Source organism: Xiphophorus hellerii, chromosome 10 (assembly GCF_003331165.1).
Source record: "Xiphophorus hellerii strain 12219 chromosome 10, Xiphophorus_hellerii-4.1, whole genome shotgun sequence".
In the NCBI taxonomy this organism is placed as follows: domain Eukaryota; kingdom Metazoa; phylum Chordata; class Actinopteri; order Cyprinodontiformes; family Poeciliidae; genus Xiphophorus; species Xiphophorus hellerii.
The window spans coordinates 17243697-17259027 of NC_045681.1; the positions used below are offsets into that span (position 1 = coordinate 17243697).

At 40.0% G+C, this 15331-nt stretch overlaps 2 protein-coding genes across 4 annotated transcripts in view; one reads left to right on the plus strand and one right to left on the minus strand.

The window, feature by feature from the left end:
- Positions 1-3491: 3491 nt before the first annotated feature.
- LOC116727345 (TATA-box-binding protein-like) lies at positions 3492-8080 on the minus strand. Its single transcript, XM_032574729.1, has 8 exons — positions 8034-8080; positions 7302-7447; positions 6177-6279; positions 6006-6093; positions 5808-5899; positions 5566-5730; positions 4815-4906; positions 3492-3669 (listed from the first exon to the last, which is right to left on the minus strand). The coding sequence occupies exons 1-8, from the start codon at positions 8078-8080 to the stop codon at positions 3593-3595; spliced, it is 810 nt and encodes a 269-aa protein (XP_032430620.1). The 3' UTR covers positions 3492-3592.
- Positions 8081-9839: 1759 nt separating this feature from the next.
- The window catches only part of ankfn1a (ankyrin repeat and fibronectin type III domain containing 1a), an 83019-nt gene continuing 77527 nt past the window's right edge, over positions 9840-15331 (plus strand). The window contains exons 1-3 of one of the 3 annotated variants that reach the window (XM_032574782.1): positions 9840-10050; positions 13453-13580; positions 13656-13895. In XM_032574782.1, coding sequence (XP_032430673.1) covers positions 13465-13580; positions 13656-13895 — 356 coding nt within the window. In that variant the 5' untranslated portion in view covers positions 9840-10050; positions 13453-13464. Of the gene's footprint in view, positions 10051-10098; positions 10664-13452; positions 13581-13655; positions 13896-15331 lie in introns of those variants that run through there. The other 2 variants (XM_032574781.1, XM_032574780.1) reach the window with 2 other exon arrangements.

Below are 15331 nucleotides of genomic sequence, written 5' to 3' on the forward strand. Positions count from 1 at the left end.
TGTTTTTTATTTTTTATTTTATTTTTTTAAGGGTTTTGGGATTATAGATGACGTCTATGCGGTCTTGTGGGTGTTGATACAATGAAAAGGAGCAGCAGACTGTTTCTGCCTCACAGAAAACATACAGATCAGATTTTTTTTGTTGAAGAATTTGCAGGAGTTGAGTGAATGTTTTTGTCTTTTCTTTTTTCTCAGGAGACTGAGTGTCTACATCAGGGGTGTCGAACTCCAGTCCTCAAGGGCCGGTGTCCTGCAACTTTTAGATGTGCCTCTGCTGCACCACACCTGAATAGAATAATTAGGTCATTAAGGCTCTGGAGAACTGATCTACACAAGGAGGAGGTAATTAAGCAATTTCATTCCAGTGTTTTGTACTTGTGGCACATCTAAAAACTGCAGGACGGCGGCCCTCGAGGACTGGAGTTTGACACCTGTGGTCTACATCCAACTTGAATCTTTGATGAGCCCTTCTGGCTAAATATCATCCAGCATACAATGTCCTCCTCACTGCTTTTTACACATTTCTCTCGGATGGATCCTTGTGCGAGAGAAATTAGTTTCACGAATTTCTGTACTTGACCCAAAATAAAATAACAAAATAAATGCAGCTGTGCACATCGGGAGTAATGCCTAAACATTCATCAGATGCTGTTTTTGCAGCTGACCAGGGACCAGTTAAGGTCCCCAGTAGGCTCAAAAGCTAAGGGAACAACAAAAAAAAGTCTGCGTTGGTGTTTGAACATTCCTAACTCTTGGAGCACTTCTTCATATTTCCTGGAGGTTTTCTTCTTCTCTCCGCTTTTAATCGAAGCTGAAGAACTGATCATTTTTATGATTAACAAGTTTGATTTCCCTCCCAACATCACAACACCGTGGGGACAGTGCGCGAGTGCTGAATCGCTTCCTTCCCAGTTCCGTCTTTTTTTGGCGGGGGTGGGGGGTCGGGAACAATCCGAGTTATTTGTTTTGGACTCGAGTCCCTGGCGGCATGGCGCGCCGCTTCCTCCCCTTCGCCAGATGGTTTCGGGCCGTGCGTGTGGAGACAGTGAGTTTGCCGCTGCTCGCAACGGACTTTCAGTTCTTCCTCCTTTCGCCGCTTCCTGCCTTCACAGGTGCATCCAAACTCCAGCTTCAGAGCTCTGGAAAAGTTGACTTTGCATTTCTGTCACTTCACATCCTCCAGTTACCAAAAAAAGACTTCAGTAAAAGTGTTTGGTCCTGCCAGGGGCCCCACAAGGTCCCCTGAAAAGTGCTGAGCTGATGAAAACCAGTAGAAAAAACCCCCAAAAACACCCTCAGTTGTGGGTTATCAGACACATTCTGACTCTGAAGTGGAGTCTTATAATCTGAGGTATTCCGTGGCTCCCAGTAGAAACCAGAAACATCACAGATAGCTGATAAAATCGCAGACTTGAAGAATCTGGGAGGAAGTTCCTGGTGCAGCTGAAAGTAGATCCGTCTGTGCAAGATTATGTTAGTTTGAGAGATTCTCCTCACTAAACCATTCCGTTATTTTAACCTACAGTTACCTTTTCCAAACATGTGACCTCTTCCAGACACTTCTAACCAGCAGGGAATCTATCCGGAAGGAAGAGGAGCTTACTAAATATGCACAGGACTGCAAAAAAAGGCTTTTCTAACCCAAAACAAAATCTATTTCTGAACAAAGTGGGCGAATAAGACATGATTGATTTCTTTGTATTAACTGTTACAAAAGTAGCTTTTTATTATTATTATTATTATTATTATTAGACGTTCATTTTGCACCAAATATCCTGGTGCTTCCGTTTCTTACTTTCTGAAGGTTTATCGTCTGTATTTTCATTGTGTGAGTGGATGAATCAGAATTTGCCCGGTTTTAGTGCAACAGGCAGAAGTCCTTGATTGTTGCAACAAATCGGTGAAGCTTAGAGATGAAGACCCATCAGGAAAATGTCAGAGCAGACCACAAGGCCACGTGTAGTTCTGGACTCGGTTAAATTTTAACATCTATATCTAAATAAACTTTTCAGAACTCAGGGGAGAGGGTACAGAAAAATGGCTGGCTGATTTTTTTTGTTTGTTTTTTAGTAATTAGAAAAGTCATTCAGACAGTTGCAACTCGTCCTAAATTCTGCTGCTAGCATCCTGACCAACATCAAGAATATCAGGTAATCGGGTTTCCCTTTGCAAAGCGAGCTTCTTCAGTCCACTTTTTCTGGTTTAATTTCACTTGCAGTGCTATAACAAATACTTTCAGAAAACACTGACAGAAGCCTTTGCTAGCAGTCTCATGTGGAACATACAAAAGCAAAATAGAAAGAACTGTCGCTGTGTTTGAGCAACGAGAAGACGCAGGGTGTGACCGTTTGGTAATATTAGACTCAGAGGAAAGTCAGGATGTTATTAAGAGAGAACAGCAACTGAAGCCAAGTGGAGCAGGAGTGACAGGATGTGAAAACCAGATCAAATAAACCACAGGAAGGATGAGGAGGGATGCAGGTCACAAATAATTTAATGAAAGGGCTTATATCTCCAAGAAGCTTGACGGAGAAGAGCGGAGACTGAGCAGGAAACAAACGCATGTGGGCTGAAAAAACGAGGTAGAACAGAAAACTGTCGACATGAAGTAAAAACGTGCAGGGGGAGAGGTCAGGAGGTCATCCCCCTGAGAGGAGCGAGGAAGATGCTCCAGCCCAGCAGTCAGCAGGTCACATGGACCTGCATCTGCTCAGCTTTCACCTGGACCCTTCTCCTAATACTAAACTTTCAAATGAAAGAAAAAAATTTAATTTACCATTTTTCTGTTGCGATCACGTTTTTGTTTATTGTCCAAGACTCTATATTGATTGATTTTTCCAAAATGTTTCATGAATTTTCTGTTTCCCTCTCTTTTTGTTCTTTTTAGATTTTTGTAATTGTTATGTACAGTACAGACCAAAAGTTTGGATACACAGTTGTGTCCAAACTTTTGGTCTGTACTGTATATTTTGGTAATGTTTTCACCAAAGAAGGAAAATCACCTAGACACAAATTCTTTCTGTCCTGACTCACATGCTGTTTGCTCTACAGATATGTTTCAGGTGGGGTTTTTTTGTTTGTTTTTAATCGCATTTCCAATCTTTGTCTCTGTGGTTCTGGGAAAACTCTCCCACTTCCAACACTGACAACACTGAACAGTCTGTCACTAGACAGACTAAAAAATTTGGATAATATAAAAATATTTCAGTGTTGATTTCTCCAAATCAATTCCACCTAAAGGCTACTGTTTGCTGTAACACTTGGGACTAACTAAACATGTGTGCGGAAAGTTGTTTCTTGAGCTAAAACTCTCAGTATTTGAGTCTTTGTCCATGATTCTCATTATTGTTATCAAAATTGCTTTGAAACCCAATCAAACTGTGGCAGATTAACATCAGCTTCCACAAGAACTAAAACAGAACCTAAGTTTACACTGAACCACAATGACATCTAGTGGTACTTTGAGGAACAGCAATAACCAGTCTGACAAATACAGCCCAAACTTTCTCTTTAAACAATTTAATGAGATTTATCGTTTTATTCAAAATTGTTTGTATTTCACAGGCAGTTTAAAATAGAGCAGCTCTAGTTTTCACTGCTTCCTGAAGGGTCTCAGGATCAGGGAGATGGCTTCTGATGCTTTATGGATCTCTTCAGTACTTCGAGGTCCTGGAAATCAAAACAGAATCGTGTAAGGCTCTCTAGGAATCCCCTAAACATAAGCAATGCTGGTGATCTAGACCAACCAATAACTTTAATACATCAAAAAATAGATTTTCCAAAATGTGTCTCTCATGAGGCTCCAGGGTGCCATGAAATTGGGAGCGACAACCGAGGAACCCAGAAAAGAACTAGAAAAAGAGTAGTGGCGCACAAGAGTAAGAGAATAAGTAAAGAACGTTTGAAAACGTCCTCAGCCCATTTTCAAAGGAAGTCGGGGCCTATTTTAGGTTTTCGTGGAGTTTCCACAAGAAATAATTACAGGACCTGAGAGGTCATTGTGAAACCACCAGAATCAGAAGAAAAATACAGTAAAACCTCCAGATTTAGCCGTACAGCTACTGGAATAGTCGAACGTCTAATACGATGCTACAAAATGTCCTAACAGGCTCAAAATAAAATAAAATACTCAGAAAAATAACCAATAACTGTTTTTTTTCTCAGAGACTGATCACTTGTAGAACCAACACTATTCTAGGAAATGTGCTATCAGAGCACTCAATAGGGTTAAAGAAAATTAAAAACGTTTTTCTGCTGAACCAAACAGACCAATAAGAACACCCAACTTCAACAGAACCCAATATTCTGCGTCAAGTAAACATGTTTAAGACTCTGAAAAGTCAAATCAGTTGCTCCAGGAACGTTTGCTATTGACGTTGCACAAAATCCCCCTTGTTAACACATTAACCATACAAAATTTCAGACCACACCTGCTGCACCACACAAACCCTAATCACAGCCTAAACTATACAGCCTATCTTCATTCTAAACAATTGGCTTTCTTCCTCTTCCCTTTTTGTATGATGATGGGACTTTATGAGCTGAAACACATTTAACAATCTTGATGACCCCTATAGACCAATGTGAGAACCAGTTAAACCTATAAAATTGCTCATTTTCAGAACTTCCAGTCAAAGATTAGACGTATGTTAACGAGAATCTCAATAATACCTACAAATGTTATTTCAGAACTTCGCAGAATTTGAAGAGACTTTGAGGAACAAAGAGCTATGCTTCACTCTTGATGGAATCAGTGATCAGTGATTTGCAGAAGTAACTGGAATGTGATTGATACACAGTTGGATGGAACTTACCATTTAGAATTACATACCCATTTGGAGAGATGGTGGCAGTGATTCCAGGAACCCCCCGAAAAAAGAGACTTGGAAACAGCTCCGGGTGGTAGCTGTAAAGAGTGATCACGACACAAAACGAGAGAAAGTTACTGGGGACCCAGCGTTGTCGAGCAGAATCAGTGCAGTCACCAAACACTGCTCAGTTATTGGAAACGAAAATTGGATAAAACTCCCTTTAAATGGTGATTTGATTGATTTAAATGTTTTAAAAAGTCCTGGGTCAGGTAATGGTGAAAACAATTGTCATTGTGCTACTTTGCAAAGAATTTGAGAATTACGTTTTTAAACGTTTCACATGATCATTGCTGGACAAATGTTGAGAAATCTGTCTTTATTTGTTGGGAAATGAATGTGTATTCTTTCATCTAAGTCCATAGGTGCAACATGATAGTCAAAACCAAGACTCATGGCTGAACATTATCCAATGTGGGATGGGACCATGTGTTACCCGCAAGTCTTTTATCGCCTTTGTCAGACTGTGGAGAATTTTATGAAGAAGTATGAATTTCAAAATTGTCTTCTCAAGAAAATGTTTCCAATGCATCTGAGTATTGCTTGACAACAAAGTCTCAAGATTCAACAGTGATGCCAACATTTCAGCCCTTTGTTGGCCATATTGGACATTGCAGGTCACACTTACAGAGTGACCTGTAATGTCACATGTGAGTGCAAACACTGTACATTACTGCTCATAAATAGTTGTCCTGACCTGCACTCTTTATTATATGCCTGTCGAACATCTGCTAAGTGAACTGGGAAGAATTTGCCACAGCTCAAAATGTTCTTGATTTGAAAGTTCAGAAGGCGGACCGGGAAGTTGAGCTTTTGCACTATTCGGGCGAACTTCCTGGCTGCTCGGTGAGACTCGTCAATGCTGCCCAAACGGACAAAGAGAGGGTCACTTTAGTGAGACCAGCACACTGAGTTCCAGGAACTGGAGCACGCACTGACCTCTTGGCTCCTGCACAAACAAGGGTCCCGTTTCTAAACAATCTTGCTGTGGATCTTGGCTTACGGATTCTTATGGTGATTGCTGGAAAAGTCTGAAATACAACAATAAACAGAAGAAAAAAACAGGTAAGAGCAAACTCTACATGTATTGGCAGCAGTAGGAGCAGTCTGGAAGTGTTGCATTTGAAGTTCATTCACCTTTGGGTTGTACTCACAGTTCCACTTGTTTCTGGCTATAAAGTTTAGGTCCAATTTACAGCCGAGCCTTGCTGTAGACAAGACGTTACTGCATAGAAAGATCGAAACACAGGGTTCACGACTGGATGTTGCGATTGAGAATGTCAGAAAACTGAAAAGAGAGGACTCTACTGTATCTGTGGTTTGAATGTGAGGTCCACGGGGATTTCTGGAACTGAAGGGGGAATAGAAAAGGTGCTGTTGCTTGGCAAGACATCCAAAGTATTATGTTCAGCTGAAACAAAAAAAGGAAAAAAAAAATACTGTTTTCAGAGGTCAGACCATCTGGCCTCAAAGCTTCAGAGAACCGGGGAGTCATTGTAACTTCCTTAAATTCTACGGGTTTGTTTTGGGAAATAATAGAAACATCAAGTTAAAATGGAGCTTGACGTTAAGAAAATCAAAGTTACATCTGATATTTTAAATGCAAAGAAAGGTGAAAAAATAGGCTTTGTTCTGGGGATTGTTCCTGCCTCCTTAAAAAAAAATAAAAGAACAACCCGTAGTATAATCTTTATGACAAAGTATCAACAAACAGGGTGAATTCGGTTAGCTGCTTCTTCAAATACTCCTACAGTAATGCATACTGTTAAATGTCCAAGAATAAAACCATTTCTATTGACTCTTTGAAGAAACTTGGAGCATGTGAGTTATTACAACATCTAATTTTCCTTTGGAAATAATAACGCATTGTTAAACAGAATTAAACTGAGTGAATAAGCGACTTGTAGAGCCAACTTTAACAAATAACTCAGCAGAGTTTTGATGTTCGACTTATCAGTCTCTCACATCGTTACGGAGGAATTTTTGAAGTTGATTATGTTCAATCAGGTGTGCAGACATTAGATCCTGAAAAGCTCTCTGAAGGACCCACCACATCATTTTAATCATGGTCGAGGTCTGGTCTTTAACTGGACCATTGAAACGGTTCTCTTTTTCAGCTTTTATGATGCAAATTTGCTCCTTTGTTTGGGGATTATTGTCTTATTAATGACCCAGCTTGCATACAGCTTCAGTTGTTGGACAAATTACATCATTTTTTACTCAAGAACACTTTGGTAAATAGAGGAACTGCTATGCTGTCACACTTTTCCCGTAGAAAATATTCTCAAAGAGTCGACACATAAACACTTTGCTTTTGGGATTAACGATATTAATAAACTGATTGAACTGAATAGACTTTGTGTTGTTCTCAAACTGCAGTTTTATGTCAAGTCACTTTAAGCCCTGGCAAGTACCAGATGTGTTAGTTTGTACCTGTGTTGTTCTGTTCCAAGCAGATCATGAGTTCTTTGATTACATCTTTAATCTCCTCTTGTTTTGTGTCCTGGAGCCAGAAAATGATGGAAGAAATCAGAAATCCCAAAGAGTTTTCAAGCAGCGCTACAGCTGCGTCTGATTCTCTGAGTTTGGATTCAAAGACAAACACGCATACGATGATGTAAATTCAGACCAAAAGTCCTTGCAGTGCATCATCATTCCTTCATTTTTTTAAACAGATGGCATCAATTTATGTAACTCGACATGTAAACAGAAAGGTTTCACAGAAATTAAACGGAAAAAGGAACATCGGGACAACAGCGCAGCAACATGTCTTCGCTAAAGATACCCTCAGTAAACAACACAAATGGAACCTGTAGGATTTGATCAAACCCAAGGCCTTATACCATTAATTAATTAGTTAATTATAGTATTAGTTAATGGTATGTTGTTGCATTGTTGTGAGGACGTGCTGAAGGTGGAGTGTCAGGAAGAGCAGGAGCTTTTTAAAGATTTTTAAGCGTCAGGTTACAAACTCAAATTTCTTAAGTCTGTTAGTTATTTTTTGATATACAGCATTTCTCAAACAACTGAAGGCAACATAGTTGCTTGTTTGTGCATAATACCGTCTCTTTAATGCAACTTTAAACGTTAAGACCATAGCACAGGTGTGTTGGCATCTAACTGGTGAACAGGACAACAACATTTGTACTTACAGTTAAGATATACGTTTCAAAAAAGTGCTCCAGGTTGTGCCAGTCCACGACAGAGTCCATTATGGGAAATGTTTCATCAGTGTCCACTCAGCTGCTATTTGTTGGCAACTGACTAAGGTTCAAATGTTTGTTTGGATTTAAGTATTCTCAGTCCAGAGAATTCTGTTGCTAAGTTACTGAAATTATGAAAGATGCAACGCAGACTAGCTCTTGATTAATTCATCGATCTAAATTTACAGAATAACTTCCTGTAATGTTTATTGTTAATACAAATTAATTTGGAAATTATTAATTATTTTAATTGCAAGTTTAATACACACCATTGTGTTCCCACCATTCTTTATCATTCCCTGATTTCTCTGTTTCTTATCAATAACTATTTGTTTTTATGGGTCTGGTTTTTTTTTATTATTATTTTGATAACTTCATTGTGCGCCTTTCTAGAGGCCAAATGTCTGTACTTGTGTTATGCTTGACTGTTTGAAAAGGGCTTTATTAATAATGTTTGATTGAATTCAGTAATAGAGCTCGTGAATTTCAAGGTTTTTATTAGCAGAGCTTCAAAGAGTCATCAGTAAGGAGGAAGATAAGAGTTTTCCCAGTGAAACAAACACAAGAGTACTATTTTGATGTTTGAGCCACTTCTTTGCCACTTTTCCCAGTGACTTGGTACTCATAATTTTATGATGCAAATTTGCTCCTTTGTTTGGGGATTATTGTCGTATTAATGCTCCAGCTTGCATAAAGCTTCAGTTGTTGGACAAATTACCTCATATTTTACTCAAGAACACTTTGGTAAATAGAGGAACTGCTATGCCGTGCAGTATGACTAAATCTCGCAGCTCGAACGACTTCTTTCATCATCTGAATCTCAGTGAGGCCGTGTCATTAGCCGAATATAAACACGGTTAACTGTTCTGTCTGATCAGAGCCTCGGTGGCTTTCCTTTTCATCAGAAGAATAATTGATTTTGAACGAACCCATGTGTTCTCGCTTTTTTGATGCTGTAAAGTTTCATTGTTGCCATTAAAGCCACAAAAAGAAGTTTTATATATATATATATATAATTTATGTTGCTGGTGCAAACTGCAGATAATCTGAGCTCATAAACTGCCTCCTTCCTGTTTGCACTTATCCTCCAGATCTGATCATTTAGTTTAGTTTAGTTTAGTTTAGTTTATTTCAGACAAACCTTTCACCGACAGTGTAAACTGTAAAAAAAAAGAGAACACATCATTCTGGCAAATCCCTCATCATTCTTCCCTTTTCTTCTGCTTTTACTCTTCAAAGAACCAATTTTCATTTTTTTTTTAAAATGAACATTGCTTAACTCTTGCTTTCTGTCATTATCACTATCGTTCTTTCTTTCCTCTCTTTTCCCTCTCCAAAACATCCTGAATGTTCTGTTCGTCTAATTTGACAGTTCCGGCTTTTATTCCTCCTTCCTGTTTGTTGTCAACCCTCCTTTTCCATTCTGGTATGAAGAATCTTCAAACTTCAGTTGATTCAAAAGTTTTAATGTGTAACTGGTGTGTGTGTGTGTTTTTTTTTTTTTTTACCCATGTCTAAAAGGATTTAAACCTGACATGAACCTTACAAAATCACACTACATCTCTTCCTGTCGATTTATCCTCCCTTTCCTCTATTTTTGTCCCCCCTTTTTTTGTCTTTTGATCCTTTCTTCCCTCTCTCCTCCCTCCTCCCTGGAACAGAAGGAAACCTCAGTCCCTCCTTCCTCACGTCTGGCCGTCCAATGGGAGCGGGGTGGGAGGCAGATAGGCAGCGAGGCTCACACCCTCCAGATGTGGGACTCGCTGCGCTCAGTTAACCACAGTGAAACGTGAGCTCCCTCTGCTCCTCTCCAGCCCGGCCGTCTGTATTTTTGGGATGTTTTAAACGGGCCGGGACAAAGACATGTTTCCAGGCCAGAGCCTGGCCTGAGCAGATGTTCCTGCTCTGTGGAGGACAAGGGTAGAAGGACGAGGCGGAGGAGGAGACCTTATTTCTGCAGAGAAAGGAAGGGATAGACGGTAAAGTTTGGTTTTGGTGCCTTGAAGCAGCTGTGGAGCTGGAGCTCGGTTGACAGTGGCAGCTGCATGCTTGTGGGTTAAATTCTGTCTTAGTTTCATGTTTGCTGTCAGAAACCCTAAGATTCGGTCTCTGATTGGTTTGTTGAGGCACAGATTAATTCACCGTGGAATGAGCCACGTGTTGACGGTCATCTGCGTATTTACGACTTCAGCCACTGCTTCGAAAAGGCTAGACGTGCACATAGGACTCTGTCCAGGTTTCAGCAGCTCTCTCTTATAAAATGATGAACTGCTTACACTCATATAGCGCTTTGGTCCAGAGGACCACAAAGCACTTCTTACTACATTCACTTATCCATTCATACTCATGGTGGCAAGCTACTGGATAGTAGTCACAGCTGCCCTTGGGCCACTCTGACAGAGGTGAGGCTGCCGTGCCACCAACAAGCAAAGCGGGTGAAGTGTCTTGCCCAAGGGCACAACAACAAAGGAGGACAAAGATGGAATTGGACCAGCAACCAATTGATTGTGGGACAAACTCCAACTACTGTCGCCACCCTGTCAAGTGACTTTTTCCCTCTTAGCTAAATACCGCATTTTCACCATGGAGACAGTAAGTAGAGATGTTTAAAGACTGTCATAAACAAGTTTATTAATAAATCCTGATTACTGTAACATATAAACACATTTTAACAAGAAGCAACAAGTAATCTGCTAGCTGATTTTCAGTTTCCAACAAGCTGCCCATAAAGGAGTGATGAGCTTCAACTGTCAGCTGTCAGTTAGCTTGTCTTTAGCTGTAGCTAATCTTCACGGTCTTGTGAGACCTGTTTAAGTCTACCAATGAGCAGATTGGAATGGTGAAATTTGCATGTAGTTTTGACCCAAGCGTGGAGTGATGGTGTTGTCAGGTAGAGTTACCGCCTGAAGGTCAACAGACTCAGTGTGCCTCGTAGGCACATCAGGCAGCATCAGCAGCACTGGATGGAGTTTGATAGAAGAATTTTGGCAAATATCTGAACCGAAAGACTCACAAAGATACATGCCCACACTGTCTCATTCCTGTCTCTGGGATGACAGGCCGAGATGTCGCGGAATTGTACTTTGATTTCCTCACTGAAGTGTTGGGTCTTCCCAACGTTACTCATATCCTATGTAATGATTTATAGACGTGACAACTTAAGGGGTAACCCAATTGTCCCTGTCAGCATATGTTAGTGCTGCCTGATGTTAAGACATGGTGAGCCACCAGTTGCATCTGTAGTCTCCATGGTGACCACATATAGTCAAGGGATAGATTCAATAACTTCAATAACTACGTAAATTTTTTTAATTATTCAGAGATGCATTCAAGTTCCAGGACAGCCGCTGCATAGCCTCCATTGCCACACCTGTTTTGTCTCTTGTTGTATATTATTGTCTACCTAGTTGTTGGTATTGTCTCGGTGATGGGAGTAATTTCCCCTTTGTGAACAATAAAGTCTAAAGACTAGGCCTACTACCTGCAGGACACTGTGTTCAAGCGTTCCATCTTCTGTGCGTCTTCAGTCGGTTATTGTCATGCAGCTTACCGTCCCCAAACAACCGTCTGTTATCTTGCATACATCCAGAGGTTATCCTTGTCACCAGCAAACTGGGAATAAAAAGGCATCATAGCATGGAGTCGAAATGTAGTTTTCCTGGCTGATGAAGACGAGTGAACACCCACTCTTAAAACTAGTGATGAGACTAATTTGAACAGTTTTCAACGTCAAGAGTTTTATTTTATGAGCTTGTGGTAATCAGTCCAAGCAGTCCCTTATAATGCTTCTATTGCTAGTTGCTAATTGCTAGTTGATGGCTGTTTTTTTATAAGGTTGGTGAGTCACTGTGCAGCTCAGGTTTGTAGAAGCCATTATAAATTTAATTCATAGGTCTTAGAATGTATTTGCCCTCTCACAGATATCTCTCGGTTTTGTGTTTGACTCTTACCTTAAATGTTTTATATAATCAAATGAGTGTTTTAAGCTAAACATACATAACCTGAGTAAACACAAAAGGCAGTTTTAAATGCTATAATGCAATGCTGAGTCATTAATTACTTGTGAGTTCCCGCAAAAGTTGAGCTCACTAAGCCTCACCCAGATCTATAGCAGCAAGCATTTCCCTAAAACTTTGTAACTTTCTGTTTGTCTTATGTAAATCACCTTGAAATGTGCTATCCAAATAAGCTTTGATTTGCTTTTCATTTTCATAAGCCTCCTGAATAGCATCTGACGACATGAATTGGGCTTACATATCACAAAACACAGAGACATTTCACGTTTACCAAAAAACATCTGCGTGGTTGCCAAGACTTTGGGGGAAATATTATATGACTCAATGAGGAAAAACAATAAGATGTTACAGAAGGTGTGCATCCTGTTGCATCTGCTGTGAAAGCAACACAGCTTTTCGGCAAAAAAAAAAAGAAAAAGAAAAAATCATTACAAAAATCGAACATGGTGGTGGATTGATAGTCAGGGGCTACCTCTGCTTTTGCATGACCTTGACGACCAGCCATAACTGATGGATCCATCAATTTTGCTTTATAGAGGACAATCCAAAATGATGACCCAATGGACTCCATCACTTCTGAATGATTGTCAAGTGACTTAGTCAAGGTGTGCATTCAATTTTGGGTAAAACCCCGCCTCGTTCATGCAGAAAAACGTACAATTTGACTGTATTAAAACAACTCTACAGTGGATTACAATTCCTCCACAGGGTAATAAAAGACGTTCTGCCAATTATAACAGACTTTTTCAAAAAGGGTAATGTTGGTTCTTGATGTGAAACAGTTTTCTGTCTTTACTCAAGGTTATTTTTGCTTGATTTTTCCAATATCTATTTTGTTTGACAGTAGAAAGTTTTAAGTCACGTAGGTGTAATGTTTGTACTGCTGTACATAAAGGAAGCCAAGTCTTTTAAAGTTATCTGGTTTATTTACTAACAGCATCAGTCATTATACCCTCAGGTTTCTACCCGCTCCGGTCTGTGTCTTCTTCGTGTACCATTCTCTTTAATCTTCTTGCATCACCACCTACTGGTGCTGCATATCATCACAGTAGGTTGTCCTGTGTTTTTGTGCATCGAAATATTTCCAGCCACGTCTGTAATACATAATGACTGGTGCGAAGAAGCACTGAATGACACATTTAAAAAAAAACAAAAGAGCATATCTTTTAATGGCTAACATTCTGCAGGAAACAGTCTCAATCTATCTGTAAATTTGACAAATGCTGATACAAACCTCAACATATTTGCCTTACCCCATTAAATATATGGAAACGGTCAGTGTGGGAATTCTGTTGCTTCTCAGTTTTTGCTTTAGATTTGTGGGAATCAAGTCGGCCATTTAGATCCTTTTTTTTTTTTTCACAGAAATGGCTGAAGATGTCTGTGGATTCTGAGAACCCCTGTGTTCTGCTGTCGTCCCGAGAATCCAGGACCTCCTGCATCTTCCAGGCTGCGGACGAGAGGGATGAAATCCCAGGAGTGGGAGAGGAGAGGTAAGAGCTATGAACGGGGTGGAAGTCAGGCGTTAAAACAAGACCCCGTGATGGTCTGCCTCTGTCCTCCTGCAGCGTCCTGGAGATGCTGAGTTATTCCAAGTACTCGGACCTGGAGACATGGCTGTGCATGCCGTCCTCCCTGCTGCTGTCCAGGCCTCTGGACGGCACCCAAACCTCCTCTTCCTGCTCCACCCTGTCGTCCTCGCATGCGTCCAACCACTCCTCCAACTCGCCGACTATGTCCTCGTCGTCGTCGGCGGCCTCCATCTCCCGGCGCTCCATCTGCAGCGAGCCGGGAGAAACCCTGCTCAGGTAAATCATCACTTTTAAAGTCCAAATGAGTGGATTTGATTTAGAATCTCAACTAAATGGGTCAGAAACCTGTAAGTGATTGAGATTTTGGTTATATGTTTCACATTTAAAAAAAAATTAATTAAAATTATTTTATGTATTTTATACATTTTCATACATATCTTATTTAGTTTCTACATTGATATGTTCTCGTTTGGTTTCCTGTAGATCATACGTCTTCCCAAATGGCAAAAAAAAAAAAAGATTAAATCTATAACGTTTTATTGGAATAAACTTATACGATGGAATATGTAGATTTAGAAAAATTCAAATATTTTGGCATCAATTGGCATAATTTCATTTAGGTGAATTTTTTTTATGCACATCTCAAATGAAAACATTATCCTGTATTTCACAAAAACACGAGCTGATTAGTTTATTTTAATATAAAAAAAAACAAAACAGTCACAGCTGTTTTTGTGGAATGAAATGGAATCTATAGGGTGTGTGTGTGTATCTTAATTATTTAGAATATCATTGAAAAGCTTATTTATTGGAGTACTTCAATGAAATAAATGACATAAACCACACAGTGTGATGTTTGGTTTACAGCTAAAGACGACTCAGTTTCTCCGGAAATGAGAGTATCAGCTCAGGTTTTGACTGCAGGATATAAGGAAAACAATTATGATTGCAATACTATTATTATTAAATAATAAAAGGATGAGATGTGTTGTGATTATTACACATTTCTTTCTTGATGTCTTTCGACTCCTGGTGTTTGCATCAAGACCGAAGACAATTAGGTCAACCAGCCATGTGGTCACACTACCACCACCGGCTCAAACTGAAATGCTGTTAGTTTTACACTACACATCACAAGACACACACTTTTCGGAAACATCATTTTTGTGTCTCATGAGTCCAGAGAACATTTTCCAAAAATGGACGTGGACATGCTTTGACAAATTTGAGATGCCGTTTTGTGTTCTTTCTAGTCGGCAGCAGTTTTAGCCTCGGAACTTATGGATGCCATTTTGCTGATGTCTGATTGTTGAACCAAAGACAACAAACTCAACCTGGGCATGCTAGGCCTGTAGCATTTATTCTGGCTACTTTGCCAACGTTGTGCATGAGTCGTCAATGCACTGCAGTAATCTTTGGGCAGTTCACATCTGTATGAGTATTCAAGTCACTTAATCCTGTTCATGCGGAACTTATGATGTGGATGCGAAAAGGGCCTGAGGAGTCTTGATTTCTCTTCTGTTCTTGAATTTCTTTAGCTCGGGCTGAGATGTGTTGATCTTTCAGCCTGCTTCATGTTGTCAGGAAGGCTCTGCTACAGACGTTTCTCGGTTCTACTAGCTTGGCAGTGATCAGAGTTTGGCGTGGCTTGTGGAAACAACCCTAAAAATGTGGTCAATCACAGTTAATTAGAGATTTAACATGGAAGGCTG

Coding starts and splice junctions, on each gene's coding strand:
- LOC116727345 (XM_032574729.1), bottom strand. CDS start 8,080: ATGGACTCTGTCGTGGACTGGCACAACCTGGAGCACTTTTTTGAAAC. Junction 6,280..7,301: donor CTTGGAACAGAACAACACAG/GTACAAACTAAC, acceptor TTTTTGTTTCAG/CTGAACATAATACTTTGGAT. Junction 5,731..5,807: donor GTTTGTGCAGGAGCCAAGAG/GTCAGTGCGTGC, acceptor CCGTTTGGGCAG/CATTGACGAGTCTCACCGAG.